At 45.8% G+C, this 23,494-nt stretch overlaps 1 protein-coding gene across 1 annotated transcript in view; it reads left to right on the plus strand.

Moving 5' to 3' along the window:
- The first annotated feature begins 4,315 nt into the window (after positions 1–4,315).
- Positions 4,316–23,494, plus strand: part of Mfsd6 (major facilitator superfamily domain containing 6) — a 40,902-nt gene continuing 21,723 nt past the window's right edge. Inside the window, exon 1 of the mRNA XM_038315557.1 lies at positions 4,316–5,910. Within this exon, the coding sequence (XP_038171485.1) occupies positions 4,364–5,910 (1,547 nt within the window). The 5' untranslated portion in view covers positions 4,316–4,363. The remainder of the gene's footprint in view (positions 5,911–23,494) is intronic.

Genomic DNA, 23,494 nt, shown 5'->3' on the forward strand with positions numbered 1-23,494 from the left:
CTTACAGAGCTTATAAGTAAAACCACTGGAATCAAGGGGAAAGAGAGACTGGGAAGTCAGTCACTAGGGCTGAAGCCTGCATCCTGCCATAGGAATTATGTCTGAGCATTGGCCCCTCATGGCCTCTCTCCAGAGGACTGGGTGCCCTCCTCTGACCTTCTTGCCAAGGTCATAGCAGTCTTTGTTGGGGGAAAGGCTGCTCATTCGTTCCCAGCTGCCCAGACCACGAAATAATTACTCAGAAACGATATTATTTGCAATACTGTTTGGCCAATAGCTTAAGTGTATTTCTAGATAGCTCTTATATTCTAAACTAACCCATCTCCATTAATCTATGAATCACCACGAGGTCGTGGCCTACTGGCGGGCTCCAGTGGAGGCTACATGGCACATGGCTTCTCTACCTACTCTCTCTCTCTCTCTCTCTCTCTCTCTCTCTCTCTATATATATATATATATATATATATATATATATATATATATATATATATATATATACACATATACAGGACTTCCCTCCACAAAGGGCAATTACCTAAAGACAACTGAAATCTGATTAGAAGCCGAGCAATGAAATATTTTTATACAAGTTTGAAGAAATATGTTTGGTCGGTGACAGAGGTAGTTTACTTAACATCTCTTGAAAGCCTGTTACTTGTAATTTATCCATAATAGTATAAGCACTGTACCCATGGATGGGGTTATATTTTGACACGTATGTATATTTTTAAATTTTTGGATCAAAGAAAGCATTTCATCGGGTTTATGGCTCTAGAGGAGGCTCCCTCCATCCATGGGAGTGGAGCAAAGGCATGGATGGAGGTGGGAACAGCTCAGAGTGTGCATCTCCAGCCACGAGCAGGAGGCAGAGAACACAATGAGAAGGACACACAAACCTCAAGCCCAGTGACACACCTCCTCCAGCAAAGCCATTCCTACCTCCCAATCTTTCCCAAACAGGTCCAACTCGGGACCAAGTATTCAAATCGATGAGCCTATGGGGCCATTTTCCTTCAAACCACATTCGTTCTGTAGGTGACAGAGTAAAAAGAGGCCACTCGCTCTGCCGGGCAGGACCTCTGATGCAATTCCAGGCGTCACTTCTTGTTCCCTCTGCTTCTAAAGTTATAGCTCTTCAGTCTATCTGTGTGGATACCCTAAGCGGTTTCCTGTGTTTTAGATGTTTTGTAATGATTTTTATCTTTTCAAATGGTTATCATTTTTTTTAAGGTGGAAACATTTGGTATACTGTCTTACTGCCTTTTTATTCTCTGAATGGAAAATCCATTTTTTTAATCCTTTAAAAGATTTTTATCCTTTAAAAGAAAGCTGCGTTTTCTTTTGAAGTTTTAGAAGTGAACATATACAAGATTGCTTGTCTTGTGTTTTTAAAGTAGATAGCCATAAAAACCCAAAAAAACTGCTTGGACTTTTGTTTCCTTTCTGGATTCTCCTCTGAGACATAACATTTTATTTTTTCCATGTTTTAGGTGATTCTTTGGGTGCTCTGACTTCTGGGCCTTTGACTGTAGGTGAGTCTCCCACTGAGGAAGGTGTGGAGCCTTGCTGTCTGCGACTTCCTGCTCTCCCAAGGAGCTATTCTAATGCTGTCTGTGTTAGTGTGACTGGTCACCCGAGACACGTAGTGAACTGTGGTTATTCCCCAGTGCCATGCAGCCTTTGTTTGTTTGTTAGTTAGTTTGTTTTCTGTACTTCTTACCAGCTTATCCATAGACTCTCTCCTACATATCTCTTAGGACCTGCCGAGCTGTATTGGCGTCCTTTCGACCAGCAGATTTGCCCACGTAACCTCCCACCTATCTTGATTGACTCTTGGTCCTAGGGCGTCTTGTCACCTTCGTCCCTGTGTTTCTGTTGCCTTCCTCTCATACGAGATCAATTATTTCCTGTATCCCATGCCCTGCCTGCTCTCTCTTGATTACTCTCCTTGGAATGGCAGATCACAGCCCAAGAAAGGGATGGTGCGAGATTAATTTTGGGGGGATATTACATATGTCAGTTCATTTTATTTCATCACTGTCGTGTGCCCCTTAACCCTCCAGAGCTTAGGTTGTGGCTGCTGAGTGTACCTGTGCACATTTCTGTGCGCGTGTTTGTTTACTGTCAGTTGAAGGGGGGGTTAGGGAAGGGAGCGAACCACCTCTGTTCAACCCAGCCTATTCAACCACCTGTGTGATATAACGCTCCATTTTAGGGACAACAAACATGTCTCTCCAATTTGAGCTGAGACAGCAAAACAGTTCAGGAAGGGGAGAGGGGTTAGTTGTGCTTTCCAAGTGTGACTGAAGCTGCTGAGCTGAAGAGGAGAAGATTTTTAAGAGCCAAAGAAAAATAACAGCACTGCCTTGAAGACAGTCTGTCACAGCCAGACCGTAAGAGGTCTTTATCTAAGGAAAAAGCAAAACTTTTTCTTTGGGTACTAAAGAAATTTTGGGAATGTAGCCCAGTGAAAGAGTCCTTGCCAAGCATGCGCAAGGCCCCAGATTCTGTCCCCAGCACCACAAAAGGGCGGGGGGGGGGGGCAGGCAAGACCCAGAAATGAGCTCTTTCGCTCAGGCTTATAAAGCCTGCAGGATTGGCAAGTGTATGGTTCTTCATGCTGCCAGGAAGAGCCATAGTCACTGATGGGACAAGGTGTGTCTTGATAACAATACCAGAAAACCCATTTGGGTACATCCCCGAAGGCCAGCGGTTTTGGAGGTGTTTCTCCTGCAAAGGGACCTGTGATGGGAAAAGCAGGGTTTGGGGTTAAACTGTTCTGTCAGGGAGTCCAGCACTGCTTGCAATGATGTACCTTTAATTCAGAGTTCCAGCCCAGTCTACAGAGCAAGTTCTACCTAGCGAGATGCTGTCTTTAAAAAAAAAAAAAAGTTTCTATTGTCTATCTGGGAGCTTTGTAGAGAGCTAAAGCTGTTTACATTCACCCAATTCTGGAATTTTTTTTTTATGAATGTCAATTTATATTGGGAAAAAAGGTAGGAGCATCGCTTGGGGCGGCGAGTGGAGGTGATGTTTCTCGCTGCCGGAGAAAGTTAAGGGACATGAAATAACGGCAATGAGCGCCCCTTTTAGCACCAGACTGTGCAACTGGAGGGCACCAAGTTTAGTGTGAGCCCAGTCTTTTGACTTCTTAATGATTTCTGTAATAAAAATAACAGAAAACTATGGGATGTGGCATGGTTCCTATAAACTTCTACCATTGACATATTGCTAATCTTTCATGTAAAAAAAAACCACCCTTCTCTTTTGATTTATTATGTAACATGTGGTATTTGACATTCTGGTGGTGGAAGTGTCCAAGATTTGGACACCGTAGCATGACCTGGTTATTAACACATGTGCTGGGCTACATTCATGGCTATCCAGAAACACATGTAGCCCATAGGCTGCAGGTTGTATACTCCCAGGATTGTATGACATTATGGGTACTGACCCTATAAGGTAGGGTTCAAATCCAGGCTCTGCCACTTCTTAGTTAACCTTTCCGGCCTCATTTTTCTCATCTGTAAAGTGGACAAAGCAGTAGGCATGTTGTAATGAGTGTGAATTAACACACGTAAAAGTCTTTAAATGTTACCTGGTGTAGTAAGAGCTCAATAATTTTTTTTTTCTTTTGCAAACTACTAGAAGGTTGGAACTACATCTATTCCTATATGTATGTCTTGCAGGGGACCAAACCCAAGGTCTCACATACAGTAGTCAAATGCTTTATCGTGGAGCTATACAGAAGCCCTCAATAGACGCTCCCTGTTTCAGGTTCTACTCTCTTAAACTCAATCCCTGCATGATACTGGAGAGCATTGTGTGCAATGTAGGTGTTGGCAAGGCTGCTTCCATCCCGGATGCCTTGCCAGCAACCAGCTCCAAACAGTGCCCACAAGAGTACTTCATTTTTGAAAGAGACTTATGTTATCTTTATTTATGTGTATGTGTGTCTCTCCAGTGTGCGCACATCTGGCTATATATGTAGATGTATGTATGTGCTTGTGTGTGTGGAGGCCAGAAGAGGGTGTCAGAGTCCTGGAGCTGGAGTTACAGATAGTTGGAAGGGTTGTGAGTCACGTGACCCAGGTGATGAAAACTGAGCCTGGGTCCTCTCTGAGAACAGAAAATGCGTTTAAGTACTGAGCCATTTCTCGGTTCTCATATTTAATTTTTTAAAGCAGTTTTCTTGGCCAGCATGATAGGTGATAAGAACTTTCTCCACAGTTGGGATTTCCTCATTTCTAGGCAAGGGGATGCTCTAATGATTTCCCCCTCACTAAATGTCTTCCATTTCGATTTACAGGTCACCGTGGGTCAGGATTCCGGAGGTCTCAGACCCTGATGGGAGTGGTAAGCCATGGCTGCAGATGATAAAGTTGCTATCCTAACTGACGACGAAGAGGAGCAGAAGAGGAAGTATGTCCTTGCTGATCCTTTCAATGGCATCTGTAGGGAAACAGAGCCACCTTCCAATGAGACGCCCTCCTCCACAGAGACTTCCGCCATTGCGGAGGAGGAAATAGACTGGATCGAGAAACACTGTGTGAAGATAAACAATGACCTCCTCATTTCCAAGGTGTTCTATTTTTTCTTTTACTCCGCCTATGGCTCTCTGTACCCACTCCTGCCCGTGTATTATAAACAGCTGGGAATGTCGCCCAGCCAGAGCGGACTGTTGGTGGGTATTCGATACTTCATTGAATTCTGCAGCGCCCCCTTTTGGGGCGTAGTTGCGGATCGTTTCAGAAAGGGCAAGATTGTCCTCCTCTTCTCGCTTTTGTGTTGGGTTTTATTCAACCTGGGCATTGGATTTGTCAAGCCTGCTACCTTGAGATGTATACCAAAGATTCCCCCCACAGCTCACCCCACCAACGTAAGTCACCTAGTAACCATCCTGCCAATGAATTCCTCCACCGCTGCTTTCTTTACCACAGCACCAAAATCGCGCGGGAAAAGGGACCTGCTATTGCCGTCTGAAAAAGAGCCCAATGTCTCAGACACAGCTCTCTTCTCGACGGCTTTGACCTTGACCAGTGAACCCACGCTGCAGCCCCAGACAGGGGAAGCCACCCACCATGTAACGGACTTGATTTTGAACTCCAGCACAGTGACTCCTACCCCGACAGGAAACACCACGGAGACGACCACTGCTGTTGTCTTTACCACCACCAAATCTTTACCGTCTGACCAAGTCACCCTCGTTTACGACCAGCAAGAAGTCGAGGCGATATTCTTGGTTATCTTGGTGGTTGTCATAATAGGAGAATTTTTTAGTGCCTCTTCGGTCACGATTGTAGACACAGTAACCCTCCAGTACCTGGGGAAACACCGAGATCGCTACGGGCTGCAGCGCATGTGGGGCTCCCTGGGCTGGGGCCTGGCCATGCTGTCTGTGGGCATCGGCATTGACTACACCCACATAGATGTGCTCATTGACGGCAAGGGGTGCAAGCCCCCCGAGTACCGCAACTACCAGATCGTCTTCATCGTCTTCGGAGTCCTCATGACCATGGCCCTGATCGTGGCCACGCAGTTCCGGTTCCGCTACAGCCACTTCAAAAACGGCAGCGACAGTAAAGGGAAAGAGGTGGAGATCCCACAGGTGGAGAGGGACAGCTCCACCGAGTCCTCGGAGGAGACCCCGACTGCGGCGTCCCACTCACAGGCCTTCAACTTCTGGGACTTGATCAAGCTGTTGTGCAGTGTGCAGTACGGCTCGGTGCTGTTTGTCGCCTGGTTCATGGGCTTTGGATACGGCTTTGTGTTCACCTTTCTCTACTGGCATCTGGAAGATCTGAATGGAACCACAACCCTCTTTGGGGTCTGTTCCGTCCTGAGTCACGTGTCCGAGCTGACGGCTTACTTCTTCAGCCACAAGCTTATTGAGCTGATTGGCCACATCAGGTAAGAGACTGCTTCCTATTGGCTGTTCCTCAGAGACTGGCTTTCCCATTGTTTTTCTCCTTAATACTTCCAGGGTTTATACTCTGACCGGGTCTAGGGGAGATTGGAGCTTTCTGCTGCTCCTCTTCCTTCAAATAAGAATAAAGGAAGCGAGGCATAGATTTAGCTGGATTATCCAAGAAACAAAAAGGAGGCCATAACCACCAAAAGGCATAAAGGCTACACACAGCTTCATACTAAGGGACTCCCCGGGAGTCTCAACTTGGTGAACCCTAATCTGTGGACCTCGAGTGCCTGCTCTCTGTGCCACTTACAAAGGATGACTTTAGTGGGGTAAAGTGATTGATTTTCTCCAGCCTTTTTATATTATTAAATATTTACTTGTTTCTGGATTCTGACGGCTCCCTTGGGGTACGGTATCAATGACATAGACAATAGGAGTCGGGAAAAAGGCAAGCAGAAATCTTGTTTATTGGAAGCAATGCGGAGAGCCCATTACATCCCCTCCTCCCAGCACTCAGCTGTGTTCCAACCTGTTGACATCACGTGGTTCCCCTCATTGGCGAGGCACAATCAGGACTTCTGACAGCGCCTGTTTCTAGGCTCCCCAGGCAGACTCTAGGCTGCCTCTTCTCTCAGCCTTGTAGACCTTATCTTCCTACACTTACTGACACAGAGCAAGGGAATATGGCATATAAAGAAGACAGGGGCTAGATAGGTAGCTCAGTGATAGAGCCCTCGTGACTGGGAGTCTTGATCCTTAGAACTGCCAGGAAAATAAACAAAAAAGAAAGAAAAGGAGAAAAAACCAACTGTTACACCATAGTCTTCTCATCCATGATATTACATGGGAGAGATTTTTATATATTTCCCCCAATTACCTTACATTTTGAAGTTCTGTGTGCCTCAATGACATGGATTATTTAAACATCTTCCTTTGGCCCAAAATTTTTTACATTATCCTTTTAATTAAGATAAAAATAAACCTCCTACTTTCTCTGTAGTGCAGTGTTTGCTACCATTAACATTTCTGTAAAGGCAGATTGAATAATCCCTTACATCATAGTCTTCCCTGCTCGAAAACATGGTGCGGGAGATAGTAACACTCTGCCTGTAGAGAAGCGTGACAGATCTTGTCCATAAACTACTAAGCTGACCTCACTAACAACACCTGTGTGTTGTGTGTCTGTGATAACCTTCAGATCTGCCGCTGCCATACGAAATTACAAAATATGAAAATATTGCAAAATGCAGTATCAAATATGCTGTTAAAATATGAAATCACAAAGGAGCAGACCATGGGAAGGCTTGGATAACAATGGCGTTGATTCTTTTCAAACTGAAGAAAGTGTTTTCTAGTTTAATGTTTCATAAGAATCATGCTTCCCCCTCCTCCACCCTACCCCCTAGTCCTTGTGAATATTTTTCCCTGTTTGATTTTCTCCGTGAGGTTGTGTCCTGCTCATTTCCTTTCTCACATCTTTGACCTCCCCTTGTCTCTAAAAGGCAGGCACTGTGTAGATGGCTTCCAGACCTAGCGTTCCTGTGGCTGAAGTACCACAAGCATTCATAAAGTCACTTAAATAGTGGGGATGAGGCCACCTCTGTACCTTGTGCAAGCTGTGCCTAGCACATTGCCCTTTACGAATCTGGTCTCTGAAGCCTTGGTGTGGGAGTGAGCCCTGCTGCCAAAGCATCTCTTGAAACAGCATTTTATTCCTAAGGCATGTCTAGTTAGGTGTCAACAATGAGTGGAATTTCCAGACAGAATAATTTAATCAGCCAATAACAGTTGAAAACAGTATAAAGTATACGCATATTTTAAAATAGCTATACAAGGCCCTTCTTACATCTAGAAAAATATGTCTGTCTATATGAAATATGTATTTTCTTTTTAGATTTTTCATTTGTTTATTTTCTAGTACTGGGGATTGAGCCCAGTATCCCACGCATGCTGGCTAAGCCCTCTACCACTGAGCGACACCCCTCAGGCCTTAGATACATACCTTCTGTAACAAAATTCTGGTCAGTTCGCTGTGACTTTTGGTAATTAAATGAACTTGCACTTATATTATTATATTCTAAGTAGTATTAGTAGCTACTTAGAAATCTACAGTTCACATAACGTTAACTTTGTGGTTTTAATTACTAAGAACATCTTCCTTTTCTTGCTGAACCATGTAACGAAGGAGGTGGCTCATGTGGTCTCATAGCGCTCTCCAGAGCTTTGAGGATTCCATCAGTATCGGGTCATTCCCCCCCATTTTGCTTTTAAATTCTGTCCATTAAAATATTAAAGAACCTTGAGGGATAGCTCAGTGGGTAAATGATGCATTTATTAAATTATGGTTTAACAATTAAAAACTAAGACTCAGATATCGGGGTAACAACCTGAATGATCAGAGAAGCAGCGAGAAGCAACCAGTGACCTCCGATCTCTGCTGTTCCTCCATTCAAAAGGCTGGGACCCGCTCTAAGCCCCACTCTACTACTTCCTGTCTCTCTCTCTGTCCTCAGTCCTCCAAAACCTCTATGGTTAATTTTGGTCAGCTAGCAGCTAGCTCTGCTCTCTGATTCGAAGAAAACTTTATCGTCAGAATATCATCAAAATATCACACGACAGGTAAGAGTTGCTTTCCATGCAAGCACCAGGACCTGAGTTTGAATTCCTAGAACCCACATGTAATCGGGATGTTGCTGTGTGTCTGTAATCCCAGCACTTTTACAGGGAGGTGGGAGGAGGGGCCGAGAGAAGAATTCTTGGGGGCTCCCAGGCCAGCTAGCCCGGAGTGCAGAGCATGGAAAAAAACAGAGATGCTGTCCCAAACAAGGTGGATGGTGACGCTGGGCACCTAAGGTTGTCCTCGGACCTTTCCACACATACATAGCATGCGAACATCTGCATCCGCACGCATGAGCGTTCGCACGCTCACACACATCAAACCCAGATACACAGAACACAATACTGCTGGAAACGTCCACACTGGTCCTCAGAGACAGGGCTGGTTCTGTTGGTGACAACGTAGAGAGTCCAGTCAGGTGATGATTGTCGAGATGCGGGGCTTGAAATGCGTGAGGATGACGGCTTCAGCTTCTCATTGGAGGGTCAGACATGAAAAAGCCTAGGAAATGACCTTTCAAAGAATTCTAGACTTTGTATAGAACCATAAATCTATGTTCCCGGTATGTTTCTGAGCATTTTGATCTTGTGTGTGTGTGGTCTACATATAAGTGTGTTTGCTTACAAGTGGAGACTATGTTAGTTGCCATCCACATTGGTTCTCTCTCTCTCTCTCTCTCTCTCTCTCTCTCTCTCTCTCTCTCTCTCTCTCTCTCTCTCTCTCTCTCTCTGCCTCTCCCTCCTCAGTGCTGAGAGGCGTATGCCACCATGTCAGCTCACCCTGTTTTTTAAAAAGAGGGTCCGTGTCTGACCTGGAATTCACCTGGAATTGGGCTGGCAGGCCAGAGAGGCCCTGGCATTTACCTGCATCTGTCTCCCCGTTGCTGGAATTACAAGCGGGTGCCGCCGTGCCTGTTTTTTTTTTTTTTTTTTTTTTTTTTTTCTGTGGGTTCTGGGGATGGGATGTACTTGCAGGTATTGCACCGATGACCAATCTGTCTCTCCAGTCCTCTATTGTCATAAATTATTTATAGAGTTTCATAATGAAGGAGAATTCACACAAGAACATTTTTTTTTAAAAAAAAGAAACTACTTTTGAACCACTTAGTAATTAAAAAGTTCCACAGCTGTGCACAGTGTTTCAAAAAAAAAAAAAAAAAAAAAAAAAAAACTCAACAGTCTAACACACACAGTGAGGCCCAGACTGTGACCTTGGGTTCTGCCCTCAACAGTCTAACACACACACACACACACACACACACACACAGAAGCCCAGACTGTGACCTTGGGTTCCATCCCCAACCAGACTGTGACCTTGGGTTCCATCCCCAACAGTCTAACACCCACAGTGAGGCCCAGACTGTGATCTTGGGTTCCGTCCTCCTTCAGAAGGTAGCTTTGTTGGGCAAAGAAGATGATTCTTAATATTTGCACTAAAAAGTTCTTTTCTTTTTTATTTGAAATCAGAAGACTTTGGAATTTGCTGTGAATATGTTTCTAATCCCGTGTATGTAAGGATGGCTTGCTGGAGTTGAAGCTATAAATACATCTTAAGAGAATGTTCACCTTGATGAATATTTGAACAGTGATGACCAAAGAAATCACAGTAAAATCATTGTAAATTTATAAGCCATTATTAACCCAATGTTTGGCCATCACTTAACGTTTTTCTATTTAAATTTATTTTAATTTTAAGGGACATACGAAAATCTACTCAATCATATTGCCCCCAAATTATCATATTTAAGGTCAGTACTGCCGTGCAATATTATCTAGAGGGAAGAAAATATTACCTATTGTTTTCAATGTACTATTACCTAATACTAGGTACATATCCCACAGGCTAGCCAGTCAGTTAGGGAGAGATGACACAGATAGCAAGAGAAGCTCCAAGCTCCTGCACAGAGCCAGGCAGGACAGGTAGGAAGGTGCCAGCCTGCACCTGGCTGGGGACCCTGGGAAGGACACACAGTGTACTATGCTCACTGTAGGAACAGTAGTCTAGAAGAGGCAACATGACCTCTCCATGAGTAGATCTAGGTTTGGCTGTTTGCTTCCCATCTTTTTCCTTGTTTCTACCCATCTCTGAGTGCTCCTCAACCTGATGCCTCTGATGAGCACCCGTTCCCTAGGCAACGCTTCCTGTGATGTGGGTCTTCTGTGGAGTTCAGCGAATGTGTTGGTTCTCCACCAGCAGACTCACCAAGAGAGCATCTGTAGCTCCCCATCCCCAGGCTGCACCCAGATTAGGGACATCAGACTCCAGTGTGTGTGTGCGCGCACACCTCTCCAAAGTCCCTAGAGGATTTCCCTGTGTAGCCACTGTTAAGAAATGCTGGGTGCATGGGACGCATGGGTGACAGAGAGAGGGGAAAGATCCAGGACATTTTCCTGCCTTCCCAGATGTGTAGCATGGTGGTACAACCTTTGGAGACTGCCTCTTAATCCTTCCAAGTGGTCCTCTCCTAGCCTGCAGTGTTTTTCACATATGCTGTGCTAACTGGTAGTCAGAGAGATTGCCTCCCTAGTGAGTTATTCCACTGACCCCTAGGGGCCTTTTCAACACTAGAGCTCTGCCCTCCTGTGTTAGACCTGGTCATCTGCCGTGTGGACCATTTCTGCCCTTGCTTTGCCTGGTCACGTAGGGCTGCTCACAGCAACCACGTCTTTGGGCTTCTCCATTTTCTTCTTCTACCTCTCAACCTAAATACTCGGATTCAGGCAGATTAGTGCCTGTTTCTGGGATTAGACACTGGCACGTCCAGCAGCTTCACGGTCCAGGGGAGAATGAAAGTCCAATTTCCTTCTTTTTTTGCCACCCAGAAAAGGTCTCACTGTGTGGCTGGCCCTGGCTGGCCTAGAACTCTGTCTGTACACTAGGCTGGTCTCAGACTCACAGAGACCTGCTGCCTCTGCCTCCTGAATGCTGGGATTCAAGGCGTGTGCTACCAAGCCTAACTAACTCACTTCTTACTCAAAAAGCAAGACAATGGTGAACCTTAAACAACTTCCACTTCCCTTCTAAGTTAAAGGAAAAGTTCTTTAAAACAAAAACAAACAAACAAACAAACAAAAAACACTTGTGGGCTCGCAGGATGGCTCAGCAGGTAAGAGTCTGCCACCAAGCCTGACAACTGAGGTCAAGCACCAGAACTTACATTTAGGGAGAGAATCGATTCCTGCAAATTGGCCTTTGCCCTTCACATACACAGTGCATGTGCATGTCAACCCCCAAAATTAAGAAATATGATGCATTTATTAAAATGTCTGGTCACAGCAAAATATTTGAAAAGACCTAAGTATGTTTGAAATTGTGTTGTTTTATGCTAGAGGATCAAGTGTTACTCTGTAGTATTTAAAATAATCAGTGTAATTGTACAATTTGGCTGAATAATTACCGGGGCCTTTAGAATCGCAGGTTAATTGGATGCAGATTAATTGGTGCTAAATGGGCCGAGGAGGCTGTTGCTGGTACGAGCAACGGGAATTTTCTCTGGAGGCAGATAGGGATCCTAGCGAGGTTCGAGGCAAGCAAAGTTTCTGCTTTCACGTGGGATGGCCGCTGACTTGTGTGGCCTGCAGCAAACTCTGAAGCTGGGAGCCTGCTGGGAAGTTTCTGGAAGAATCCCTGTGAGAGGCAGTAACTGTTTGGACTACAGAAGCAGCCGCTGCAGAAATCGAGAGGCATGCTTTGTGAAGGTGACTTTGACGGGCTAGGTCAGTAGGTAGGAGGTTACAGACCCGGTGTGTCCAAGTGGGCTGTGGTGGTTCTATAAAGGGAACCCCCGAAAAGGGGTAGAGTTGAGGAAAAGGTGACACCTCATGACATGACTTTAGTGTTGGAATATTCTCCAGGGCGCTGTGTAGCACAGAGCTGACTACTGTAATCTTGGACTTGCAGATCTAGGACGTTTTAAACCAGAAGCAGAGATAAGATCACTAAGCAAGTCTTCTGGGCTCACAGATGCAGTGGGCTGTGGAGAACCAATGACAGTTCTTTCCAGGACAGCATTGCGAACTTGTGGCGGCACTGAAGAGTTGGTCCGTGGCTTCTGGTGTCAGTATGTAGTGTTTGGGGGCTGTGCTGGGGACTTTAGGTAGCTTGCTTCCACATCTGGAAGGAGTTGCCCTTCAACCACTGTCTAATACCACGCTGAGAGCCAGTGGCCTGGTTCATGAAACGTCGCTTTGTAGCAAATGCTAGCACCGGCTGAGTCAGGCGGCCCCGCTCAACCGGGAGCCGCCACCTGACCCTGACAGTATTAGGCAAGTTAGAAAAATTTTCTGCCTGTTGTGTCCCCTGCTGATGGGCGTGGAGTTCGTGCCCGTCTATTGAGAACGTTTTATGAAGGCCAGATGGGACAAGATGGTTTCGCACGGCAGTGACTGGTATAGTCAAGGAGTTCAGCTAATTTTTAATAATTTATTTGCCCCTCTTCTGTTAACTTTCTCATTACTGCATGGCCCGTTGGCGCTAATCAAAATGCAGACAGTACTATAAGATCAGCAATGTGGAGTTGAAGGAATTGGCAGAGTCAAGGTGGATGGGGCTTCCCCAACAGCTTACGTCCTCCTCAAACATCTTGGTCAAATCAAAACTCTCTTTTCCTACTAATGTATGGTGGCTGTAGGTTGCCAGATGAAGTGCAATTATATTGAAATGGCAGAGAGAGCAGTGACTGGCATAGCCGTGTGTGTGTGTGTGTGTGTGTGTGTGTGTGTGTGTTTGCCTATGTTTGTGTTTGCTGGTGTGTACACACGGGCATGTAGAAGACAACGTCAGATTTCCTTCCTCAGATGCCTTCACCTTGTTGGGAAGGCAGGGTCTCTCAGTGACCTGGACCTAGGCTAGACTGGCTGGCCATGAGTCCCAGGGAGCCGCCATCTCTGGGGTACCAAGTATGTGCCATCACACCTTACGTGGGTTTGGGGGACCAAACTCAGCAAGTCCATTACCATCTGAGGGGCCTAACTGCTTAAGGGAGTCAGTTCTTTCCTTCTACCACGTGAACGTTGAGAATCAAGCTCGGGACTGGGTCGTCCCAGCACTCAGGAGGCAGAGGCAGGCGGATCTCTGTGAGTTCGAGGCCAGCCTGGTCTACAGAGCTAGTTCCAGGACAGGCTCCAAAACTACAGAAAAACCGAGTCTTGAAAAAACATAACAACAACAACAACAAAAGCTTCAAACTCAGGTCCCTCAGTCTTGTTGGCATGAGCTCTTGCCCGCAGAGCCATCTTGTTGACCCTAGGCGCCTTTTCTAAGACATTTTTCTTTTCCAGAAACAATAATACATTGTGCTGAACTTGAAGGGAACTGGAGTGGGAGGCTCTGCTGTTAGCTAATGTTAGCCAATGTTCCTCGGACCTGTGGGGACAGAACTTAGAGAGGGGTTCAAGGGCTTGCTGGGCAAGTATGAGGACTTGAGTTCAGATCCCCAGAGCCCGTACAAAGCTAGAGACGACAGCACACGTCTGTAATCTTCTACCATTGAGAGGCAGAGAAAGAGCCCCTGGGAGCCACCCAGCCTGGTGTATGCAGTGGGGGGTAGGCGCCCGGGAACCCAGCCTGGTGTAAGGATTGGGGAGTACCCAGCCTAGTGTAGGGACTGGGGTGGTACCCAGCATGGAGTATACAGCGGGGCTGGGGGGACACCCATCCTGGCATATGCACACACCCCAATACTTATTCATATAAAAATGATGTACAATTACACACAAGCACACACACACACACACACACACAAGTTCCACTATCACCATGGAGCACAAGAGTGAGTGGTGCTTCTTTAGTTCTCCCACCATTGGTACCATGATTAGCATGATCCTAGGTGCATAACAGAGAAAGCAATTCATCTCATTCCCTGTGGTGACTTAGTGCATACGATCATATTCCTATCCCAGGGGCTCCGTTTTTAAAAAAAATCCATTTTCAGAGTGAGTTGGGGGAAAATGCTGTTTTCACTAGAATAATTCTTTTAGAGCCCTACATAGAGAAGGAGTTTATGACTTTTACCAGTTTTTCTTTAAACTTCAGATTGCAGAACTGCTATTTGAAAGTAGTCTTCTCCTTTAGAAAGGAGGTAATTGTTCACGGAGATAGAGAGCTTGTATTGAACACAATATTGTCAGGGAAAATGTTACGCTGGTCCCCACTTGTTCAAAGGACACATGCATGAGTATCTTTCAAAATGTCTTTGTAAATTCAGGTAACCCCCAACACACAAGAGCACTCTCCAGAAGGGATACCATCCCCACACGGTCTTCAGAATTCTCCCTGCCTGTGATAAGGTTGGCTTCCCCAAGACCACGCTAAGATTTAGCCTCGTCTAACTTCCTCTGGGTTGTGATCACAGAAGTGTGTGTGATCTGATCAGAGGGCCAGACTGAGGCAGAGCCCTGCTCCCTGCAGCTGAGGACCCTGTACATCTCTGGCCTCTCTGGCAGCACATTCTGCCCAACAGAAGGCAGGCCAGAAGCACCTTCCTGTTCTGAATCCTGCTGCTCCACTGGTAACCGTTCCCTCTAGTTCCGGAAACACTAGTCCATTGAAAGGTAGCTCTAATGGACAGAAACTATCTCACTTACAAAATCTGCCTAGGCAGCTCAGCAGGATCTGATATGACTTTGAAAGAAGACTTGGTAATGACAATGCCGTTTCTAAAATCGAGAGGGGGACGGGATGCATTCCACTTGTAAAGAAGCCTGTGAGCCACAGAACACTGAAGATGGAAACTCTGCAGCAGCTGGGGCTGCGTGGCCCGGACTAGGGATTGGAGGAGCGCAGGGCCCTTGATTCCTGGGGAGAGTGTGTTCCTGGCTCCTCAGCATCTGTGGCTTGTCCCTAAGGTGGAGCTTCAGTAGTAAACAATAGAGCATCATGGAAGACTGCACTGATTCTAGTCTTAAAGGAACCAGGACTTAGAAGGTCAGTGGTATAGGAAGCCAGGAATTTGGGGGTTAGGTATATGGTGACTCCCAGGACCTTGCTGGCTTACGGGGGCCACTAAGGAAGATCATGAATACACCATCAGTCCATTGGCAAAAGACCCATGCTTAAAACATAGTCCTGTTTCTGAAGAAACCAAACAGACCCCCTCCCACTGTGTGTGTGTGTGTGTGTGTGTGTGTGTGTGTGTGAGAGAGAGAGAGAGAGAGAGAGAGAGAGAGAGAGAGAGAGAGAGAGAGAGACTTATAGGCACACAAAATTAAAGGATATTTTTACTTATAAAGTATCAAAATATCATTGCAAACGGGTGGGTCTGAGACGGAATTATTAGTAGGTTAATAAAAGGAGATTGGAATGGAGCCAATCAGAGCTTCTCTAATTAGAACCCACAAAGTTAGTGACGTGGGAGCTTTAGTTTTGTTTTTACCCGAGTAGCTGGGCGAGCTTGTGAGACTGGCTCAGAACAAGGCCTTCCCCAGCGGATCTTCTTTGTTAGTTGTGCAAACTGGAGAGCTTTGAACAGAAAGTGAGAACAGCTCTTGGCTGTTCTTTGTCTCACCAAGCTCAGTTAGTGCACAGAAGATACAAGAGCCGCATTCTGTAAGGCATTCTGCACCATAGGCCTCAAAAAGGAAAGGAAAGAAAAGACCAGGCAAATTGTTTACATTCTCTTTAGTGGCATTTCTGTGTGTGTGCATGTGTGTGCATGTGTGTGTGTGTATGTGTGTGTGCGCACATGCGCACATGTAGAGGTCAGAGGACACCCTCTGCTGCTGGTCCCTGGTGCTGTCCAGTTTTCTTTAGACAGACTCCCCAAGTTGGCTAGGCTTGCTGACACACAGACTCTGCCTGTCTCTGTCTCCTTAGCCCTGGGATTACACGTGGGAAGGTGTGCTACTGCTCCTGATGTTTTGTTTTGGACTCAGGCCATGCTTCCGAGGCGAGCGTTTAGCCAATCAAGCTATCAACCCAGCTCCCTGCGTGCCATGTCCTAAGGCCTTGTGAATGTCAGCATCCCTTTCTGCAGTGACTGCGCCCAACACAGCTGTACTTATAGCTGTTATTATTTCTGTGGGGGTTGATTTCTATTTCTCAGTTCCTATCCAGTTCTGCCTTCAAACAAATCAATATGCACACACCTAGGAAAAGCTTCTTAAGAGTTCTTTCGAGTTGAGAATGCTATTGGCAAACTGTAAGGAGTCTCAAAAGTGGAAGAATTTGTGATTAGAAACTGAGAGGGATCAAAATCAATCAGGTTCTGTGTCCTTTGAAAGAGCATCTTTCCAAAGAAAAATATCTGTGTATTCCATCCCAGCCGCTGGGCTAACGTATTAGCAAGAGGGCACTCAGAACCGAGCTATTTTGTAGCTCAGAACAAAAGGCCTCTGTTTTGGGAATGAAAATGAGCCCAGGGTTTTCGGTTAGCTCGGCTTTCTCTTCCACCTTCGGCCGCTGGGTTGACTGAGGCAGTCGGAGGAACTGACCTGTCTCGCTTCCGCAGTGCTGGGACTGGAGCATCATGCCCTGTGTGCTGCACACCCTGTGCACTGCACACCCTGTGTGCTGCACAACAGGGTGGCAGCAGGGTGTGCACTGACAAGAGGGAGGACTGTCCCCCCCATGCTTGCTGTGTAGACGATCATGGTGGGGACCCATCTAGCAGTCCGTGGTAATCTTAAGTGACATTCCCAGTGACTGAAAAATTGCACTTTAAGGTAAAGGAACAATTACACATATGCAAAAGAAACATGTGGTCATGCATATAGGTTTACTGTCCTTGTCTTCCAGTGAAAACAGAGCAGCAACATTCGGCACAGGAGAGCCAGAAGAAGGAATTGCGTGCAAGAGTTAAGTAGACTAAATATGTCAGCATAGAAGGCTCTCAAAACACAAAATTGGGTAAATGTCTGAATGATATATGTTTTAATACATTCATGAAGGTTTTAACATAAATATTAAAAGTGAAACATCTTCATGGGTACACCAATATAGTTAGAAAAATAGTGAGTTAAGAGAGACAGGATGCCTTCTAAATTCTTAGGAGATCTGGATTTGTTTTGACAAGACAAAGAAAAAGGAGCAGAGAAAACCCGTGCTGTATGACAGTGTCCTCTTTAAAGACAGAGGGAAACAGGTCCTAGGGTTCCATTTCTTGGTGCTCGGTGGTTTCTGTATCTTCTTTTTGCTTGTATTTCCTATTTATTTTGAATTGCTTGTCTCCTCATAGTGGATTGATATAACCATCCTACTACTGAAGACCCAAATACATGTATGTGTCTAAGTCATTACAGCTGTGTTTTAACAAGACAAAGTCATTCATATGACATTCATATCAGGTAACCACTAGGAAGTTTTTATGCTTACTATATTCATTGCCATGTGTTTTCCTGAGATCACATAAGCATACATGATTAAAAATGTGCTTCATAGGATTATCACAGCCTCTGGCTCTATTTTCTTTTTATTTAACAATGAGATCTAGTCATATTTATTATAGCTAATAATTTATGTTCTATTGTGTCCCACAATGCTGATTTGAGCAGTCATTATAGTAGTTATTTATAAAAGGGGACTGGGTCTGTAGTGTGGCTGTTTAGAATGTTTAGAGATCGGTCTCTAGCACAGGGGTGAAATAGAGGATGTGGGGGCCAGTTTCCCAATGAGGATATAAAAAAGCCGAGTGATGTCCGTGTGCCATACATTTCAGCTTCGCTGATCACTGGACAGTGTCTGAACAGCTGCTGGATTATCTTGATTGACACAGTGTCAATCCAGTGCCTTCTTATTAGACAAATTAAAAGCCTACGCTAATGAAATTCCCACATATCTATGGAAATATTTAGTGGGTTGCAATTATTTAATTTAGAAGAGAAGAAATTTCCTAGAAGCTTATTTTTAATATCTCTCTCCAAAGCTTTTCTAACTTAAAGAGGGAAAAAAAATTCCACTTTTATTTCTGGGATCTTAAGAGCTATGCTTTGGTTTTGTTCTACTGAAAGCATGTTTGGAAGCATCTACAGAAGGTAACAGTGAGTAGTAGATCTTTGCTTTCCTCTGGCGTTCTCAGTGGAAGATGAGCATTTGATTAGACTCCCCTGGGTTTCATGACTCTGGACCGTGCTACCGTGTGTGTGTGCGTGTGTGTGTACGTGTGTGTGTGTGTGCGTATGCGTGTGTGTGTGGGGGGGGGGGTTGCGTGTGTGGTTGTGTGTGGAGGTTGGGATGCTCCGTGAAAGCGTGTTGGTTCACAGCCCTGGGTTGCCACCATGACCAGGCATTCTCTTTAGGAGACTGGGAAAGAGTAAAATAGATCAGCTTCGGCTTGGCTCCAGCTGCCAACCTATGTCCTAGATGATCGGCCCTCCCGTTTGCTTTTCCTTTCCTTGGTTTTGTGAAGTTTCCAGTCTGCTGTGGATGGAACGGGGCAACAGCTGTCCCTAACTTTGCAGCATTTCTCAGAACCGGCGAGATAACACATAACATTTGCTAAGGCTCAGCTGGGAACACGAAACGGTATTGTGACTGTTCTAAGTTCACTTCTTGAGCAAATATTGTTAATCAATACACAGTCCCGACAGGCAGTTTCTTAGGTGTGGGCATATGAACACTGTAATAAGACAGACAAACAGGCTTCACGGGACTAATGTTCTGTTGCAGTGGGCCATAAAGAGCAAACATATTATCTTAATCTGTTGATGTGATATAAAGCAAAATAAAGCAGGGTGAAGTGAAGGTAGGCGGGTGGTTTTAGTGTGGGTAGGCGGTGCAGGGCGGGGGGGCTTTCTCCGAAGAAAGGGCAGTGGAACTTAGTTTTTTGCACGTGAAGATTTGGGGGCCAGAAGGAAATCCAGAAGGATGGCTTGAGAGTGGCTAGGAACAGGAAGTCAGCAAAGTGGGTGGGCGGGAGGCCGGCAAGGTCTGAGTATCTCAGTATAACAGTGACGGCGCTCTTTGGAAGGGAGTTGAGTTTGAGTGGGGGAACATTAACTGACTTTTCTTCCTTTTAAAAACGGTTTATGCAGGGAAGTGTTCATGTGCACCTGTTGGTGTTTATGCCTGTGTGTCTGGGCATGTACGTGTGTGTGCATTGGGAAGCCAGGGGTTGACGTCTGCTGCCAGCCCCATGTGCTAGGGTGACAGATGCACAAGACCACCCTTGGCTTTTACACCAGTGCTGGGGATTCGAACTCATGCTTATGCAGCGGGTACTTCATTTACCGAGCTATCTCTCTCCAGCCCCTTTTCTTGAGTTTTACAGAACAGTTGCTTGGTTGATAGTTTTAAGTATTTACATTGTCATAGTTCTAGAAAGGCCTATTTTACTACGTTCTTTGGATTTCAGAGAAATTACCAATTGCTGTTTTTTTTTTTTTTTTTTTAGTGAACTACAAGTTGATACTTCATGTGCTCTTAATTCAGTTGAAAATTTTTGTTTTGCTTTCAACAGCCGCAAGATTTCTGAATCGCCCTATAATCCAGAGCATAAGAGAAATATAAAAATATAGTGATAATCTCTCATTGTGATAAAAATATAACTATAGGGTAAGGCTATGAGACTGGGGGTGCCTATACTACGATCTGTGTGCTTATTACATACAAAGTGCTTTGCAGAAACGTGCTAAGTGCTTTCCCAGCCTGCTCTTACATAATCCTAATAGTCTCTTCAGTTACATGTTGCTGTGTCTAAGATGAGAACTGTAATGGTTAATGCCCATGGTGACACAGCTCATAACCAACAGATATACAATGTGTGTGTGTCCAGCCTTTGATATTGTGATATCACCTTCTCATCTATGTTGAGGAGCTTCACATTAAAATATTAAAAAAAAAAAACTTGTGAAGAAACTTCTTAACCCTCTCAGTTAGTCAGTGGTTTTATGACTTTGTGTTGGGGCATCCTAGGGACCCTGGGTGTGTGTGGCTGTTGGTTGTACGTGTCTGAAAACCTTCAGACTTCAAAGCCCCGTTCTCGGCTCTCAGTTTCTAAGTTCCTCTATGGAATCCATCCTTACCGCTGTTTTCTTTTCTTCTTGGACGGAGCGATGTCTGGAACAGCTTCAGTTCTCAGGCACCTTCCTGATAGAGAATTGTGCTGCCCTGGGCTAGAATTGTGTCCTCCCCTGAACTTAACGGTTGGCACCTGAGCTGCCAACGGGATGAAGCCGCCGCCAGGTTCCTAGGCTTAGACGAAATCATGAGAACATGGGATTGTTGCTTATCGTTTGTGGTGTGAGGGAGCGTGTGCTCATTTTCACACTTGTTGGTGCCTCCCTCTCTCCTCCCCCCTCCCTTCCTCTCTACATCATTCTCCCTCCACCTTCCTTCCCTCTTCATCCTCTTACATTCTGCCCATTTCCCCCCTTCCCTTCCACTGTCTGTCTCTTCCTCCTGGTCCCTTCTTTCTCTGTAATGGAAGGAGACTATAAAGAAGTGGACAGCCACTTGCCAGCTAGTAAGAATTGCCACCAAACACAGCCGTGAGTCCCCTGGCCCCAGAACTGAGAAATAAATGCCTTCTCTCTGAGCCACCCAGCTACCTTCTTCTGGCAGACTGAGAAACTTATCTAGGCCTCTAAATAGGGTCAGGAAGGAAAGCCTGGCCTGGGTGTGGCGAGCGGGGTTTTCAAACACACTCCCAGCTAGGGGACACAGTAAAGGAACTCACGGCTCAGCTCAGCGTAGTGACGTAACCATGGCAAACTTTTATTCTTATGCCTGTATGCATTCTTGGTAACATGTACATTGGTTCGACACACCTTCTGTGCAAGCCAAAAAAAAAAAAAAAAATCAAGTCAGATTTGTTCCAAATCTTCTTTTTTGGGGGAGGAAGGGAGTGAGACCTCAGACTGGATCCTATGGTCATTTATTCAAGTCGGTCATTATTATCAGTGTAATCATAATAGATGGAATTATGATTTCATTGTGGTTACTCAAATTGTTGATAACTACTATGATTCTCTACTTAAGTTATGGCTATTAATTGTATCATTCTTGAGTTGTGTGATATTTTGTTAGAAACCCGTTCCAAATGCAGGTAGAAGGTTATAACGTATTTTTGAGATGAGACTTTAAGGTGGAGGTGTGTGCACGCATGTGTGTGTGAGTGTGGCGTATGTGTGTCTGCTTGTGTGTGAGAGAGAGAGAAGAAGAGAGAGGGGCTTCTCTTAGGTAATGGGAGAGTTACAAGTCGTCTTTATTATGGGGATTCAAAAGGGAATGGAGGTTCAAAGGGAAAACACAACCCCACAGAACACAAGACAAGGTGGAAGCCGCCACGTGTGAACAACCAACAAGCTCGCTTTTGCTCTGACCTCCCAAGAGAGCGAGAGAGACCGCTCCTCTCTCTTACAAGAGATCAAGTCACAGCAGACAGAAGTCAAGCCCCAAGGCAGGTACCCCCCAAACTACTGGCGGAATGAATTCCCACAACCTTCCCTAAAGGGTTGATGCAGTGGGGATTAGACCTAGGAGCAGGCTGAGTACTTTGCCTGGCTCGCTGTGACCTGTTCCTACCTCCCGTCTTCTCCCACCATGTTGGCTGCAGTGCACAGAGCTGCTCCCAACCCAGCTGCACAGTGAACTTCTGAGCATTGTCTCTCAAAGCCAGTTATCCAGAGACAGTCTTCACTTGGCCCTGAGGTAGCAGGGAACCCTTCCTCAGTGGGGATGGCCTCTGGACGCGATTGCTCACATGGCACCATTTGCTGTGGCGTAAGCTTGCATTTGGGATCCAGAATCTTGGACCACTGCCGGGTGGCATTTGCTTTTCTGCTTTCCTCCTACCTGGTCTTCTCAATGATCTGTGAAAGTTGAAAATGTCAACGGTTCTCCAAAGCCAACACAAACATCCACCCAGCTTCCTTAAGCTAAATACACAGCTGTGTCCTGTGCAAACACATTACCGTGCTAGTCTGAGGCCCAGGGACCCACCTTGCCGTACAGAAACAGCACCTGGCTGTTAAATCCAGCTGTGACTTTGTGGCAAGACCCCCCTCAGCCCTCTCTTGGCTCATCTGTCAAATGGGCTGCTGGAGCAAACACTGGTCCTCCCTTAGTTCACTCTGGGTCTAACCTTACACTTTGGTTTGGGGAGATCATGGCAGACCTCCCCTCCCCGGCTGCCATTGTCCTTTATTTTCCACGGTGCTCAGATGTAAGCTTTCGCTGGTAAATGAGAATGATGGTCAGTCTAGCCAGTGATGGGGATGTGGGTGTGTGGCTTAGGGTAGCAGTGCCGGAACCTACTGAGTTTCTCCAGAGCTAGCTGACTTCAGTGGATCTTGGTACCCAAAGTCTTATGCACGTCTCCATGTACGGGCTCCGGCAGAATGGTCAATGGATGTTCTTGCTGAAGGTTTGGCAGGTGACTTCTGCTGGCTTACATTCTTTTCTTTTATCCGTTCCACATGTATGTGTGGTGAGGGGGACACATGTGGAGCACACATATGGAGGTCAGGGGGACAGTTTAATAGACTCAGTTCTCTTCCCCCCACCATGAAGGATCTGGGATGGAGCAACGCTAGTCATGCTTGGTGGCAGGCACCTGTACCAACTGGGCCATCCCTCAGGGCCTACACTTGCTCTTTACAGGCCTATTTGACCCACTGAAGGGCCTCTTCAAGTATGCCCGTGCCATGAATGCATCCACGTGCCCGGACCGTACTCCACGCTAGCCAAGCGCGTTAATTAGGACTACTGATAGAAGCCTTTCATTTCGTATCAATTGGTGGAAAAATAAATATCAGTCCCCCAGATAAAGTAAATGAGCAAACACATCTGGATTGAGCCGTACAAAGTGCTAACAGTCCTCCGCACAGTCCCGGCCTCCGCCTCACTGTAGAGTCCGGGATACCAGCACTGGGCCATTGTCTGTGGTTAGTCAGCAGTGATAGACTCTTGAGGAAGACAGGCATTCCCCACATGGAATTTTTTCTGCATGGTTTGAGAGGAAATGTATAGCCTCAGGACCCTCAAGGCCGGCTTCTCATCACAAAGGATATTTATTGGCCCCAGAGGGA

This window comes from Arvicola amphibius, chromosome 18 (genome assembly GCF_903992535.2).
Source record: "Arvicola amphibius chromosome 18, mArvAmp1.2, whole genome shotgun sequence".
In the NCBI taxonomy this organism is placed as follows: domain Eukaryota; kingdom Metazoa; phylum Chordata; class Mammalia; order Rodentia; family Cricetidae; genus Arvicola; species Arvicola amphibius.